Source organism: Phyllobates terribilis, unplaced genomic scaffold (genome assembly GCF_046119375.1).
Source record: "Phyllobates terribilis strain yellow unplaced genomic scaffold, ASM4611937v1 Scaffold_2__4_contigs__length_985480577, whole genome shotgun sequence".
NCBI lineage: Eukaryota > Metazoa > Chordata > Amphibia > Anura > Dendrobatidae > Phyllobates > Phyllobates terribilis.
Window position 1 is genome coordinate 700,114,387 of NW_027362762.1, and position 17,249 is coordinate 700,131,635.

Below are 17,249 nucleotides of genomic sequence, written 5' to 3' on the forward strand. Positions count from 1 at the left end.
GGCTCTCCTGTGTGGTGTAGTATATAGAGGATCTGTCAGCTCTCCTGTGTGGTGTAGTATATAGAGGATCTGTCAGCTCTCCTGTGTGGTGTAGTATATAGAGGATCTGTCAGCTCTCCTGTGTGGTGTAGTATATAGAGGATGTGTCGGCTCTCCTGTGTGGTGTAGTATATAGAGGATGTGTCGGCTCTCCTGTGTGGTGTAGTATATAGAGGATGTGTCGGCTCTCCTGTGTGGTGTAGTATATAGAGGATGTGTCGGCTCTCCTGTGTGGTGTAGTATATAGAGGATGTGTCGGCTCTCCTGTGTGGTGTAGTATATAGAGGATCTGTCAGCTCTCCTGTGTGGTGTAGTATATAGAGGATGTGTCAGCTCTCCTGTGTGGTGTAGTATATATATGATATGTCAGCTCTCCTGTGTGGTGTAGTATATAGAGGAACTGTCAGCTCTCCTGTGTGGTGTAGTATATAGAGGATCTGTCAGCTCTCCTGTGTGGTGTAGTATATAGAGGATCTGTCAGCTCTCCTGTGTGGTGTAGTATATAGAGGATCTGTCAGCTCTCCTGTGTGGTGTAGTATATAGAGGATCTGTCAGCTCTCCTGTATTGTGTAGTATATAGAGGATCTGTCAGCTCTCCTGTGTGGTGTAGTATATAGTGGATCTGTCTGCTCTCCTGTGTGGTGTAGTATATAGAGGATGTGTCAGCTCTCCTGTGTGGTGTAGTATATAGAGGATGTGTCAGCTCTTCTGTATTGTGTAGTATTTAGAGGATGTGTTAGCTCTCCTGTGTGGTGTAGTATATAGAGGATGTGTCAGCTCTCCTGTGTGGTGTAGTATATAGAGGATCTGTCAGCTCTCCTGTGTGGTGTAGTATATAGTGGATCTGTCAGCTCTCCTGTATTGTGTAGTATATAGAGGATCTGTCAGCTCTCCTGTGTGGTGTAGTATATAGTGGATCTGTCTGCTCTCCTGTGTGGTGTAGTATATAGAGGATGTGTCAGCTCTCCTGTGTGGTGTAGTATATAGAGGATCTGTCAGCTCTCCTGTGTGGTGTAGCATATAGGATCTATCCTGTGTGGTATTTTTACATAACTGCATGGTGGGCCCAAGGTACTCCAGTCCGACACTGCATCAAACTGTCACATTAATTCCAATTGTGCTAGTTATAATGATGCCACTAGATCTCGGTATATTCACACAACAAAATCAAAATTTAACCCTATTAAGTACTCAGTGGCTTTCAAAACTTTTGAATCTATGGTAACCTAATGAAATACGGCAATTGAATTACAAAAAAATCTAGATTCCCACTATCAAATTTGACCAGTAGGGAACAGAGCGCTATAATTTTCATTACAATTTCAAAACAAAGATATTACTATTCACCCTGCGTATAAGGGGGTAGGATAGTAGTCATGGACACTTCCTATTACCACAGTGAATCAATACAGTTGTTGTGACACTCAAACCCAGAGAAAATTTAAATCCGACCCTATAAAGAAATTTAGAAAGGAATAGGAGATATTGGCTGATAGAGTATGAAGGGAAGACCTACTCAATACTAAAGTTTGAATGTATACTTAACAAAGCACCTAGACTGGCAGTTTTTTTTTATCCTATTCCAAAATTATATAAGATCACTGTTAATCCACCGGGATGGCCAATTGTCTCAGGAATTGGCTGCCTCACTGCCAATTTATCTAGATATGTTGATTCTCACCTCCAACAATGTGTCAGTCAATCACCAGCCTATTTGAAGGACACTGGTCACATTACTCAAATATTGAAAACCATAAAATGGGAAGACGGTTTTATTTTAGGAACATTGGCTGTAACCTCATTGTACACCGTGATCAAGCACAAGAATGGATGTAAGGTGGCAAAATTATTTGAGGCCAGTAGAAAATATCACCATAATCAGATCCAGTTCCTTATTGATAGTTATGGGATAGGAGAACTGAATACTATTTTTCATATCATAATGACCTACAGGTGCATCTCACTAAATTAGAACATCATCAAAAAGTTAATTTATTTCAGTTCTTAAATACAAAAAGTGAAACTCAAATATTATATAGAGTCATTACAAAGAGTGATCTATTTCAAGTGTTTAGTTCTGTTAATGTTGATGATTATGGCTTACAGCCAATGAAAGCACAAAAGTCATTATCTCAGTAAATTAGAATACTTTATAACAACAGCTTGAAAAGTGTTTTTAAAATCTGAAATGTTGGCCTAGTGAAATGTATGTTCAATAAATGCACTTAACACTTGATCGGGGCTCCTTTTGCATCAATTACTGCATCAATGTGGCGTGGCATGGAGGTTATCAGCCTGTGGCATTGCTGAGGTGTTATGGAAGCCCAGGTTGCTTTGATAGCAGCCTTCAGCTCGTCTGCATTGTTGGGTCTGGTGTCTCTCATCTTCCTCTTGACAATACCCCACAGATTCTCTATGGGATTAAGGTCAGGCGAGTTTGCTGGCCAATCTAGCACAGTGATACTGTTGCTTTTTAAACCAGGTATTGGTACTTTTGGCAGTGTGGACAGGTGCCAAGTCCTGCTGGAGAATGAAATTTCCATCTCCAAAAAGGTTGTCGGCAGAGGGAAGCATGAAGTGCTCTAAAATTTCCTGGTAGACGGTTGCTCTGACTTTGGTCTTGATAAAACACAGTGGACCTACACCAGCAGATGACATGGCTCCCAAACCATCACTTATTGTGGAAACTTCACACTAGACCTCAAGCAGCTTGGATTGTGGCCTCTCCACTCTTCCTCCAGACTCTGGGACCTTGATTTCCAAATGAAAATTGGAACTCTGGGACCTTGTGGAGTGCCTTCTGGACATCTGTGAAGTCAGCAGTCTTCCCCATGATTGTGGAGCCTACTGAAACAGACTAAGGGACGTTTTTAAACGCTTAGGAAGCTTTTGCATGTGTTTTTTATTAATTATTTTAATTTACTGAGATAATGACTTATGTGTTTTCATTGGCTGTAAACCATAATCATCAACATTAACAGAAATAAACACTTGAAATAGATCACTCTATTTGTAATGACTCTATATAATATAGAACTTTCACTTTTTGTATTGAAGAACTGAAATAAATTATCTTTTTGATGATATTCTAATTTAGTGAGATGCACCTGTATATCTTCAGATGTGGGGCACCGCCATGGAGACCACGTTCGCCCCTAGTTATGCCAATCTCTATGGGTAGATGGGAGTCCCACGTCATCTTCCCGGGAGGAGAGTTACTGGCGGACCTGGTCCGCTAGCGTCGCTTTATTGATGATATTTTTATTCGATCGAGCACGAGAAGGGATGTGAGTCGGCAAAATTCTTCCTCAAGTCCAGACCACATCACATTTGAAGTGACTTTGAGGGGCCTATATGACAGAAACTGCCCAAAAGTGACACCATTCTTAATACTGCACCCCTCAAGGGGCTCAAAACCACATTAAAAAATGTTATTAACCCTTCAAGTACTTCAGAAATTAATGGAATGTGGAAGGAAAAAATTAACATTTTAACTTTTTTTTTCACAAAAATGTTACTTTAGACCCAAATTTTTTGATTTTCTCAAGGGTAACAGGAGAAAATAAACAATTTGTTGTGCAATTTTTTCTGAGCACGCTGATACCCCATATGTGGGAGAAAACCACTGTTTGGGGGCACGGCTGGGATCGAAAGAGAAGAAGCGCCATTTGATTTTTTTGAATGTAAAATTTGCTGGAATAATTAGCGAACGCCATGTCTCGTTTGGAGAGTCCCTGATGTGCCAGTAGAACCCCCCCCCCATTTTTGAACTACACCCCTCAAGGAATTTATCTAAATGTGTGGTGACCTCTTTAACCCACAGGTGCTTCACATAATTTTACAACGTGGATCTGAAAAATGAAAAAAATATACTTTTCCCACAAAAATGTTGTTTTAGACCCAATTTTATTCATTTTCACAAGGATAGCAGAAGAAAATAGACCCCAAAATTTGTTGTGCAATTTCTCCTGTGTACGCCAATACCCCATATGTGGTCGAAAACTACTTTTGAGGCTCAGTGCAAAACGCAGAAGGGAAGAAGCACCTTATTGGAGTCCAGATTTTGCTGGACTGGTTTGAGGGGGCCATGTCACTGTGGCGCCCCTGCGGGTTCAGTCGCCACAGAGGTACTGCATCTCGACCAGAGGTGTGGCATCTCACTCTCAGGTAAGGATAGAGTGCTGCCCGGGACCCTAACACCTGCAACCAACACATTCCACTTCAGTGGGGGCAGGGCGAGATTGCTCCTAAGGGAGAGCACAGTCGCTGGTCCCTAGCTGAAGGGTGGAACTATGTAGTGGGTGTGGGTGGAGGAAGTAGTTCAGTCGAGCACAGGAAAGGAAGTGATATAAAAGAGGGAACCATCTTGGAAAGTCAGATCAGTCAGAGGAGGAGAGTGTGTGGAGCAGGAGCTCTGCTCAGGAGGAGGGCCTAATGAGAGGCCCAAGGCTGTGAAGGAGAGAGGAGCAGGAAAGAAGGCTCCAGGAGGAACGAGGGGATCCTAGGGGTACGGACAGTGCTGGAGGCCACCCATATACCCGAATCTACCAGGACGTGGAAGGATCAAGCCGCAGAGGGGACCGGCCCCTAACTAGTGAGAATTGCAACGTTCAGCTAGAAACCGGAGGCTTCTGTACTTTCAGGGTGCAGTTGCCACAGCCACAATTACATCGCCAAAAAGGTGGCCACAGAGGGTCCAGGGGACTGCAGGTCACCCGACAAGACCCGAGGCTACCGGCTTGGGACACTGATTGTGAGGCGCAGGGCAGGAGGGTGAGAGCCAGCGCAGGAAGACGACTGAGAAAGGTACACAGAAGGGGGTCCCGTTAAGTGCTCTGGAATTACCTGAGGGATTGCTGAACCCCTGCCTGGTGAACGCGGCGTGACGTGGGAAGTTACACCGGTACCTGTAACTTGGATTGCAACAACTGTGAGTAAACTCTGAAGACTGCACCCCACTGTCTCCGTGAATTACTGCTGCACCATCACCCCCTGCACTACACCGCAACATCCATAATAACTCAGCACGGCCCTGGAGCTAAGCTCTACCTGTGGAAAGCTAAACCAACTCTGCTGCATTTACACCAGCTCCAGAGGACCTGCTCCGCAGCGGCGGCTCCATATAGCCGCATACCACAGGTGTCGTCACGAACTGTATATAAAAACTATAAATCCCCTGTAAATAATCCCCTTTTTATTGACCGCCCTGGGTCACAGACCAGGTCACCACCACTGTGACATATCCCCTGCAACGACCGGCCCCGCACAGAGTACCCCACGGCCCAGGGGGCGCGTCATCACATTGGCAAAGCCCCTGAGGTGCCAGAACAGCAGAATCTCCCATAAGTGACCCCATTTTACAAATTACAATATCAGCCTGCAGCTGTCTGCCTAGCCTTTGCTGGTTATTAATTATAGGGTACGTCAAATTTTTTTGGGGGTCCCCCATTTTAATAACCGGTGATGGCTAAGTATACAGCTGTGGGGTGATATTAATAGCCTGAGAAACTCCATGGGTGTTACCCTCTTCCCAGGCTATAAACATCGGGCCCAGCTGTTCCCTCTGCTCGTTAATAAAATTTAGGGAGATCCCACACCATTTTTTTCTGAAATGTAATAATTTATTAATGAATTATTATTATTAATTTATATAGCGCCATTGATTCCCTGGTGCTGTACATAAGAAGGGGTTACATACCAAATACAGATATCACAGTAAACAAACTAACAATGATAGAACGGTACGGAGGGAAGTGGACCCTGCCCTTGCGGGCTTACATTCTACAGGAATGGGGCGGAGACAGTAGGTTGAGGGATTGCAGTAGCTCCGGTGTTGTTGGGGGTGGCAGCAAGCAAGGTCATGACAGGCTGTAAGCTTGTTTGAAGAGATGCGTTTTCAGGTTCCGTCTGAAGGATCCAGGTGTGGTGGATAATCGGACGTGTTGAGGCACAGAATTCCATAGGACGAGGGATATTCGGGAGAAATCTTGGAGGCGATTGCGTGAGGAATGAATAAGTTTGGAGGAGAGAATGAGGTCTTGGGAGGACCGGAGGTTACGTGAAGGAATATATCGGGAGATTAGTTCAGAGATGTACGGAGGAAAGAGGTTATGGATGGCTTTGTAGGTCAGTGCTAGTAGTTTGAACTGGATACGCTGGGGGAATGGGAGCCAGTGAAGGGATTTGCAAAGGGGGGTAGCAGAGGAGTAGCGAGGTGAGAGATGAACAATTCGTGCAGCAGAGTTGAGGATGGACTGGAGTGGAGTGAGAGTGTTAGCAGGTAGGCCACAGAGGAGGATGTTGCAGTAGTCGAGGCGGGAGATGAGGAGGGCATGCACAAGCAGTTTAGTAGATTGAGGGTTGAGGAAAGGACGGAGGAAGGGTTCTGGAAATATTTTTGAGATGGAGGCGACAGGAGGTGGCGAGAGCTTGGATGTGGGGTTTGAAGGACAGGGCAGAGTCAAGGGTTACTCCGAGGCAGCAGATTGTCGGTACAGCGGAAAGAGTGATGTCATTTATTGTGATAGAAAGATCAGGTGAGAAAGATATGCGAGATGGGGGAAAGATAATGAGTTCAGTTTTGTCTACATTGAGCTTGAGGTAGTGGGAGGAGAAGAAGGAGGATATGGCTGCTAGACATGCTGGGATTCTGGACAGCAGAGAGGTGACATCTGGGCCAGAGAGGTAGATCTGGGTCTCATCAGCGTACAGATGGTACTGGAAGCCATGGGATTTTATGAGCTGTCCCAGGCCAAGGGTATAGATTGAGAAGAGTAGGGGTCCTAGGACAGAGCCTTGAGGGACTCCAACAGAGAGGGGCTGGGGTGAGGAGGTAGTGTGGGAGTGGGAGACACTAAATGTGCTGTTAGAAAGGTATGAGGAGATCCAGGATAGGGCAAGGTCTTTGACGCCAAATTGAGAGGGTTTGTAGTAGGAGGCAGTGGTCAACTGTATCGAAAGCAGAGGACAGGTCAAGAAGAAGGAGTACAGAGAATTGTCTGTTAGCTTTGGCTGTAAGTAAGTCATTTGGTGATTTTGGTAAGGGCAGTTTCGGTGGATTGGTGGGGGCGGAAGCCAGATTGTCGGTTGTTGAAAGAGTTAGATGAAAAGTGGGAGGAAAGTTCAGCGTGAACGTGTTGCTCAAGGAGTTTGGAGGCAAATGGGAGCAGCAATATGGGGCGATAGCTGGACAAGGCGGTTGGGTCGAGGCATGGCTTTTTGAGGATGGGCGTGATTGTGGCATGTTTGAAGGCAGCGGGGAAAGTACCAGAAGATAGTGATAGGTTGAAGAGATGGGTTAGGGATGTGATGAGTGTGGGGGTAAGGTTGGGGAGGAGGTGGGATGGGATGGGGTCGAGTGCACATATGGTGAGGTGTAATTTGGAGAGGAGACCAGTAAGGTCTCTTTCAGTGATGTTGGGAAGGGAGGTTATGGGGGTAGGGAAATGGTGTGGAAAACAAAGGGGTTGTGGAGGTCGGACAGTAAAGACTTGCCGTGTTTGGTCAGTCTTGTTTTGGAAGTGTGTGGCAAACTCCTCAGCAGAGATGACGGAGGTCGGAGGGGCTAGTGGAGGGCGGAGGAGAGAGTTAAAAGTGTTGAATAGCTCTTTGGGGTTGTAGGATAGGGAGGATATGAGGGTTGTGAAGTAGGCCTGTTTAGCAGAGGTGAGTGCTGATTTGAAGGCGAGTGTTGCTTGTTTGAATGCAGTGAAGTCATCTTGAGTATGTGTTTTCTTCCAACGCCGCTCCGCAACCCTGGATGCTTGTCGAAGCTGTTTAGTGAGGTTGTTGTGCCATGGTTGCCTGTTGACTCGTCGCGCTCTGCCATGCACAAGAGGGGCGACAGAGTCAATAGCTGGTGAGAGAGTGGCATTGTAGAAAGCGGTGGTGCTGTGTGTCATGGAGTGAGGATATGGATGTCGGTGGTAGAACAGAGTCAGAGAGTGTGTGAGTGTCTAGATGTGCAAGGTTTCTGCGGGGGTGTGCTAGTTGCCGGACATGGGTGACAGGTGAGGAGGACAGGGATGAGAATGTGAGTAGATGGTGGTCAGATAGGGGTAAGGGGGAGGTTGTGAGCTTAGATAGGGAGCAGAGTCGGGTGAAGATAAGGTCTAGTGTGTCCGTCTGTGTGAGTGGCTGAGGAGGGCCACTGAGTAAGTCCAATGTTAGAACCCTCCTGTTAGTTTTTTCTATCTTGTGTTTTGCGGTTACGTGACCATCTGCCTATTTATTCCAGCTCCGCCCTTCTGGCTTTGCTGGACTTCAGTGTTGTTTGACTGTCTCTCTAGCCAGGTGCTTTGGTGCCTATCTCTGTCTAGTTCGCTTGGTCCTCTGGGACCTCTAGTACTTTTTGTCAGTTTGTCTTTTGTGCTCTGCAACAACTTCTGTTTAGGAAGTGTCCCATTTTTGTCCCAGTCCTTAGTTCATTTAGGGACCCCTCCCTTAATTCTATAGGTCTTCGTTCAGACTAGCCGAGGACTAAGGCGGGTCTGTTCACAAGGAACAGTCAGCCCGCTACATCGTAGGGATTCAGCTTAGTCTTACTGTAGGGATAGCTTTCCCCTATCTTTCCTTAGTTTATGCTGCAGATCATAACATCCAAAGGATGAAGCAAGTGACAAGAGTTTGGATGCTGCTGACTGGCGAGTGTCAGTGGGGATGTTGAAATTGCCTATGATGATTGTGGGAATGTCAGCCGAGAAAAAGTAAAGAAGCCAGGTGGAGAATTGATCAATAAAGGCAGTGATCGGGCCTAGGGGTCGGTATATGACAGCCACTTGGAGGTTGGAGGGAGAGTAAAGGTGGACAGAGTGGACTTCAAAAGAAGGGAGAATAAGGGAGGGAAGAGGAGGAGTAGGGCTAAAGGTGCAGTTGTTAGAGAGGATAAGACCCACTCCTCCACCATGTCTGTTTCCAGGGCGAGGAGTGTGGGTGAAGTGGAGGCCGCCGTAACACAGCGCAGAAGGGGAGGCAGTGTCAGAGGGTGTTAGCCATGTCTCTGTGATGCCCAGGAAGGAGAGATGACGAGAGGTAAAGAGGTCGTGGATAAAATGGAGCTTGTTGCAGACAGAGCGTGCATTCCACAGTGCTCTAGAGAGAGGGAGCAGCGGGGTGGGCGTCAGGGGGACCGGTTTTGCGTAATAGAGGTTGTGGTAGTTTACAGTTGGTTTGATGCGATAGGTGGGGGAATTGGTGGAAGGTGCAAGCTATGGGGGTCCAGGATTGGGAGATATGTCGCCAGCAGTGAGGAGAAGCAGAGAGAGGGAGAGCAGGTGGGAGAAGGAGGGTGTCCGGCTTGTGCTATGTTTTGGTAGGATCGATCTGAGGTTCAGGAGCAGGTCTGTAGATGAGGTTAGGTGGCGAGGTAGGAGGGAAGGAGAGATGACGATTTGGTTAGAGGGTGCTGGGGTTTGGGGATAGCGAAGGAGAGTGAGGATTAGTGGGGCAAAAACAGTAAGGGCATATGTAAGCATGATCAACGTCTAAGGTAGAATGAGAAAAAGAATCTAAGTACCAATAGTAGATAGTTATCCTTACGTTCTGGTCACTTCTGGCCCATTTCTGGCATATTTCATTTTTAGCCCCTTAAAAAGCAACCCTTAAAAAGCCAGACTTGGCTTGCTTGATTTATGGAGCTGTGGGTCAGATGTGCAGGAGGGGAGGAGACGCAGGGACACTGCTCACAAAAGCATGGGTGGAGTATTTAGGACACAGAGGCTAAATTAATTCAGGAAACAGACAGATAGGGACCAGTGTGTATTGGGATAGAAGGACTGAGGTGATGAACATGCAGATTGGACCGAACATACCAAGGACAGATAGAATGAAATTAGCAGAGATCAGTGGATATACAGCAGATAATGGATACAGGGAACGTACCGGGAGACAAATAGAAACAGTTTGGAAAGACAGTCAGATGTGCAGCATGGGGTTTGCAGGTAGGGTCAGATGACGTACCTGTGGGTGAAGCAGAACAGATTGTCAGATGAAGAATGGTGATGAGGGGTTATATTTCTGGCATATTTCATTTTTAGCCCCTTAAAAAGCAACCCTTTAAAAGTCAGACCCGTCTGTGCCAGACTTGGCTTGCTTGATTTAATTACATGTACAGTAAGCTACAAACACTGATTTATATATCTGACTTAACTTAGGATTAGTAATGGATAGGCGCTTCTCGATTACTAACCTGGTCTTCATGTCAGCTGCCCAGACAAGGCTGACATGAACCCCAACCCTATTACCCCACTTGCCACCGCCACATGGCAAGTGGGAAGAGTGGAGGCTAAGTGCCAGATTTGGTGCATCTTATTGATGCGCTATTTCTGGGGCCACTGAGAGATGATGTTATTAGCCTCGGAGGGGGTCAGGATCCATGGCCCCATCCCTGGCTATTAATATCAGCCCTGAGCTGTCTGCCTAGCCTTTGTTGGTTACATTTTATAGGGGGACCTAACGTCAATTTTTTTCAGGGGTCCCCATGTTATTTAGCCATTAAAGGCTAATCGGACATCTGTGAGCTGTTATTAATAGCCAGAGAACATCTTTGGCCAATGGCCCCTTTCCTTGGCTAGTAATATCAGCCCCCAGTGGTTGGCTTTCCCTCTGCTGGTTATGAATAATCGGCGGGAGCCCACGCTGTGGGTTTTTTTTAATTTTATTTTTTTATAATTATTGATTTTACACATAATGTACACTGTGGGTGATGAAGACAACTGCCATCAATGTCCCCTGCTTGTTCTGATCTCAGGGAGACCCGGCAACAATGATGTGAGCTGCACTCAGTAACCGGCATTCAACAGTCTGGCTCTAGAGCTGCCATGAGTCCCGGTGGCTTGAACTCCGTATACTGTCATGGGTGTGTCAGGTGTAATAGCAGTCGCTCTGGATCTGGCTGTAGAAGGTCACTGCGCTTGGCATTACAGATGCCTTCTTAATCCTTCTTCCTTTAGGACCCAGCGGCGACCTTCCTCCTGCTGATGACTGACACACCCTTGCCTGGGAGTTAAAAACTCAGTTTGCTCCAGGGCATCGCCAGTGATACTTCTATATACCTTTGTGCAGGCTTGGAGCACTAGCAGTCGGCTAGCTTCTTTTCTTGTGCCCTTGGAGGACAGTTGGCATTACTTCTTTGGTGTCTGCTCAAGCTAAGTTTATCCCCTTTGTTTGTCTACCTTGTTGTCTTTAGTTTGTAGTGGGGCATGACCAGTGCTCACCCCTTCCCCTCCCTATCTAGGGCCAAGCTCTAGGGACATCCAGGGCTTAGGTTCCTGCTCAGCGATGGGTGTGGAACCTATATAGGGACGGTAGGGTAGGCAGGTTGATATAAGATCAGCCTAGGGGTCTCCACTCCCCCTTTGCCTTGTGTTTGGGCTTCCTCCCCCTCTTCCATTTGTGTTGCACTTAGTCTTTCCCACACCTTGCATGACATATACATTCCTTTCCTCCCATACATTCCCTCTCTCGCTCCTAATACTATGTCCGCATCCATCCCCCCACTCACCATACTGTGTGCACCCCCATCCCCCCACTTGCCATACTGTGTCCACCCCCATCCACCCACTCAGCATACTGTGTCCGCTCGCTTTCCCCATTCAGAATACTGTGTCCACACACATACTGTTTCCCCATACGTGCCCCCCATCTCCACCCTTGTTCCTCATACTGTACCTTGAAATTTCTCCGGCTCCCTATATTGTGTCTGCACCTGTCCCTTCCTTACTCCCCAAACTTGTGTCCTCAAATCTTCCACACCCGTTGCACTAAATCTTCCCTGCAGTGGAAACAATGGGAAGTACGGGGACTCCGCCGTCATTTTGTGAAAACCCCGGGCCCTCCGCAGCCTCGTACCGCCGAACCCCCCTCCTCCAGTCCAGTCCATGGACCCGCAGCATCGCCCCACTCCTGTTATCGCCACTGCCAGCTTCCTGCAATAGCGACCCTGCCTCCTGTGACCCTGTTCCACCGCAGATGCCCCCCTCCGGTAAGCTACTGTAAAATCGGACTAGAAGATGCACCAACATTTTATTTAATAAAAGTTCTGCCCTTCCACGGTAAGATACATTCAAATTATAAGAGGCACCCCCATTTTCCTTCCAAATTTGTGAAAACAAGTGTGTTTTATTATCCGGTATTTCTTATGTAGTCCTGCATATCGTGACCCTTATTTAGGTTAGACTGATATAGCTTTCTCATTAAATAGAGCTTATTACTGAGATTTATCCTTTCATGCAATTTCTGCAGCTGTTCCCTCCTTTCTTTTGCAGTTTCACATACATGCACAATATGATCCTCATCTATGCTGAGGGAGATGGTGCTTTCTGCTCTTTGATCCTTCACTACCGAGTCTTCTGGTAGCGGGTCAGGTCTAGACTACTGTGTGTATTTTCATGTAATTCTCTTATCAGCAGCATCTTTACCTTGAATTTCCAGGATTGGTAGTTCTGGTGAGTCAGATTTGGCACTGTGAACTTCAGAGTTGCTGCTGGCAGCCATCTTTCCTCCTTCTTAGTACACTGTTGTTCTCTCTCCTCTGGGCTGTTCTCTGGGTCTTTGGGTTTCTGGGCCCATAACCTGTTGGTAGCGGATTAATCTCTGTACTGTCCAGCCGTTCAGCAGTGAATATATGTTTATTCAGGAACAAAGATAACACCGCTGACAACTGGTATTTCTTATAGCTTAGGATCTTGGCATCTTGTCTGTCAGCTTGCAAAGTGAAAGTGTGCTTCAGCTACACACACATACACACACATACACGCGCACACACACTGAGTGAACAGGAACTTGTTTTTTTAACAGTGATTGGCAATATAACACTATATTGCTGGAGACAGAAACTCATGCACTATTCAACAATAGTAAACTGTAGTTGATGCAATGTATACATTAATCAGCATTATTCCAACACATGGATCATTGTACTGCATCCATTTTTTTAGATAGTTCCCTATGATAATGGTAATGTCTTTGATCATGTACATTTTAAAATGTTGATTATATAAAAACTTATATCACACAGATGAAAAATACAGATACACGGATGACAATACAAATGAAAAATGTCTGAGTTTTCTGGATGAAAATCAGACGATTTTTAAATGTGCTTCTTTGATCTTGGCCTTCGCGTATGTGCCCAGGTTAAAGGGGTTGTCAATGCCAGTGTGTTTTAATGATAAAAACAACCTTCTTTCTAATTATCTTGCCCTGCTGATACTGCCTGTGAGCGGCGCTATCGCTGGCCGCTCACAGGCAGCACGTGACCCCCGGCTGCAGCCGGCGTTGACATCCGCTGACATCACGACAAGCTGCGGCTGCAGCCAGGGGTCACACCTCACTTTGTGACGTCAGCCGGGGGTCACGTAAAGCAGTATCAGCAGCACAAGGTAATTAGAAAGAAGGGTGTATTTATCATTAAAACACACTGGCATTTTTTTTAAAAGTACCGGACAACCACTTTAAGTATTTGCAAGAGAGATTTATGCATCTCTTGGCAGGAAAAACTCTGCATAAAATAAGCACATTTTTGTTGCATTTTTTTTACATACGTTTTCATTGCGGCTTTTTCCCCACTCGTTAGTATGAATTAAATCTGGAGCAAAAACCTTGAAAGCATTGACATGGCGCAGATATAAATCTGTTGTAGATCTGCGAGGAAAAAATAAGCAACGAGTGCATGAAATTTCAAGAATTTCATTCACTTTGCTGGGACTAAGGAATGCTTCAAGTTTTGTGACAAAACTGCGTGAAAAAAAAACGGCAAAAATGCAACAAAAACGCAAGTTGTACATATACCCTTAATCTAGTTTTTCTGCTCTTATAACAGTACTCAACAAATGACAAACTGACAATCTCAAACATAGTACGGTGTTCAGTCAATCTGTTTTAACGCTTGTTTTCACAGGCTCTTATCTGCAGCTGTTTTGTTCCTTTTTATTGTGGGTTTCTGCCACCGATATTCCAGGGAGTGGTAAGTAAAACTGATTTTTTTTAATGTAGAAAATATTGTTAACATCTATCTGTTATTATAATTAATATTTTGACTACATATTTTGTACTTGATTGAGCGGTTTTATAAATTAATTTTCAAATGAAGTTACATCAAGGAATTAGATTATACTCCGTTTCCTACTGAATAATTGTTCTCTCTTAAGTGAAGTATTATGAGAATAATCCCCATACTTTATGAGAAATGATGTGTGTATAATGCTGTCGGCACCTATGCGGTAACCAGCACACTGTCTGATTGCCCTGCAGACTAACTATCAGAGCTGTACCTGCCTGTTCTATGCTATTATGATGATCACACTACTGGTAGAAATTGCTCATCATGGTAATTACTTTTTGTGTTCCATGACAGCACCCTCTGTTGATTGTCAGTGTACATGAATAACAGTGCCACACAAGTCTGTTGGTTGCTTAAAAAGCAGTCCAGAGTACACCATTTTTCTTGTCCATTTGCTTGTTCTCACTGCAGAATAGAGCCAGATCCATATTTCAGCGATAAAAATCCAGAAATTTAAACTGAACGTGGAAAATACTGGCCTCCTTTTCTATTCTGTTGCAGTGTGTCGGTCAAGCTATTCACACTAGGTGTCTGTGAAGGATAGTATTAGCAAATTAAAGGCCTTCTATTTAAAACCATGGTTCTCTGTCAGACGTATCACATATAACTGCGTTCCAAAATCAGCCATTTCTCGTGAACGTGGAAAATATTGCCCTCCATTAAAAATGGGCAAGGTGCGTGGTAAGGGAGGGGAAGTAAATGTGATGGTGCATGCAGAGGTCGAGGACGTGGCCGTGGGCAAGCTGAAATTGTGTCACAACAAACACCCACATTTTGTCGCTCGACCTTCCTGTCCCAATTAATAGGGGACCACAGAACACCACTATTGAACACAGAGCAGTGTGAAAAGGTTATTGGTTGGATAGCAGATAATGCTTCCAGTCACTTAGCCACCACCACCACCACCACCCTGTCTTCCACACGGTCAAGTATCAGTAGCACATGCGGATTATCATTGGGGAACATGGCAGGCCTTCTACCATGCGTTTTTTAAGCGTTTCTGCAGAGTTTTTGCCGCTGCGGAAACTCTTAAATGCATCGTAGGCACACAGCCATACTGTCTCAAGATGATGATGGATGATGATGATTAATAATCAATTGCCAGAAAGTCAGGAGGAGGACCAGGGTGCGGAAGTGGATGATATAGTAACTGACCCAACCTGGCAGGGGGACATACAGAACGACGACAGCAGCACACAGTGGGAGGGAGGCTTAGCACCACAACAGGCAAGAAGAAGCAGTGTGGTGGCCGCAGACGCAAGGCGGGAAAGCGTTCCTCGTAACGCCAACACGACGGAAGTTGCCAGTACAACTGTTAGGTCTTCCCGAGTCTGGTTGTTTTTTAAAGACTCTGCAGAAAACCCAGAAAAGTCCATTTGCACTACCTGCCAGGCCAGCATCAGCAGGGGTAGCAAAACTAGCAGCCTGACCACCACCAGCATGATCAGGCACATGGCAGCAAAGCACCTGACTAAGTGGGCCGAACCCCAGGGTCCAGCAACAGTGTCTGCGGGTGACACCACTGCTTCTTCCGCTGTTGTGCGTACATGCCAATCCCCTGTCCATGGCGCATGCCAAGATGCCTCCCACCCTGCATCTGTTGTTGCACACTCTCAACTAGCACCATCAGCAAGCACGTCCACGTCTTTGTCCCAGCGCAGCCTTCAGTTGTCCCTACCCCAGTCCTTGGAATGCAAGTGCAAATACGCAGCCAATACCCCACAGGCCACACTACTAAATTCACACATTTCGCGAATGCTTGCACTCGAAATGTTGCCTTTTAGGCTCGTGGAGACTGAAGCTTTCCGCAACCTGATGGCGGCGGCCATCCCTCGGTACTCGGTCCCCCAGCCGCCACTATTTGTCCCGGTGTGCCGTCCCCGCATTACACAAGCATGTGTCCCACAACATTAGACGTGCCCTCAACAACGCAGTTACTGGGAAAGTCCACCTAACTACGGACACGTGGACAAGTGCTTGTGGGCAGGGATGGTACATATCGCTGACGGCACACTGGGTTAATATAATGGAAGCCGGGACCCAGTCAGACCTTGGGACGGAACACGTCCTCCCGACACCGAGGATTGTGGGCCCTGGGTCAATCAGGGGTGCCCCCACATTCTAAAGCTCCTCATCATCATCCATCATCCGGAAGCACTGCAGCACTACCTCGGCCAAGCGGCAACAGGCTGTGCTGAAGCGAATATGCTTAGGTGACAAACAGCACAACGCTGAAGAGTTGTGGACAGCTCTGAAACAGCAGGCAGATGTGTGGCTGACACCGCTGACCCTACAGCCAGGCATGGTCGTGTGTGACAATGGCCGGAACCTGGTGGCGGCTCTGAGGCAAGGCGAGCTCACACACGTACCATGCCTGGCCCATGTGCTTAACCTCGTGGTTCAGCGGTTTCTCAAAACCTACCGGATCTGTCGGATCTGCTTGTCAAAGTACGCCGCCTGTGTGCCCATTTTAGAAAGTCTGCTACAGCTTCCGCCGCTCTTGCCATGCTTCAGCTGCGTTTGCAGCTTCCAGCTCACCGACTGATCTGCGATGTCCCCACGCATTGGAACTCTACATTACAGATGTTGGGAAGGATTTGTGAGCAGAAGAGGGCAGTTGTTAAGTACCAGCATCAACAAGGCTGTCTGTATTCAGGTCAGACGCCACACATAAAACCTCAGGAGTGGACATGGATGTCAGACATATGTACCATCCTCCAAAACTTTAAGGATTTCACCAAGATGGTGAGCGGCGATGACGGCATAATTAACATCACCATCCCGCTTCTCTGTCTTCTGAAACGCTCTCTGCTCACAATTAAAGAGGATGCATTGCAGGCGGAGCACGATGAGATGGAGCAAGGAACCATACAAGGTGATTCCACACAGCCCAGCCTCATATCCCAATGTGGATTGGGAGACCATGAGGAAGAACAGGAGCTAGTTTCCTGCGCTATAGACTGTACTACCTGCACAACTGTCATACCGTCTGTTCAGTGTGGATGGCCTGAGGACAGAGAGGAGGAGGACGAGGAGGAGAGCATGGTCAGTCGTACTCTTGGTGAGGACACGGAAGTCTTGCCTCTTGGCACGTATGGCTGAGTTTGTTACGCTGCCTTTCCCGTGACCCTTGTGTTGTTAAAATTTTGGG

General features: G+C 46.5%; 1 protein-coding gene across 1 annotated transcript in view; it reads left to right on the top strand.

The window, feature by feature from the left end:
- The window catches only part of LOC141225840 (omega-hydroxyceramide transacylase-like), a 67,263-nt gene that overhangs the window by 40,543 nt on the left and 9,471 nt on the right, over positions 1 to 17,249 (top strand). The window contains exon 3 of the mRNA XM_073667105.1: positions 13,937 to 14,002. Coding sequence (XP_073523206.1) covers positions 13,937 to 14,002 — 66 coding nt within the window. The remainder of the gene's footprint in view (positions 1 to 13,936; positions 14,003 to 17,249) is intronic.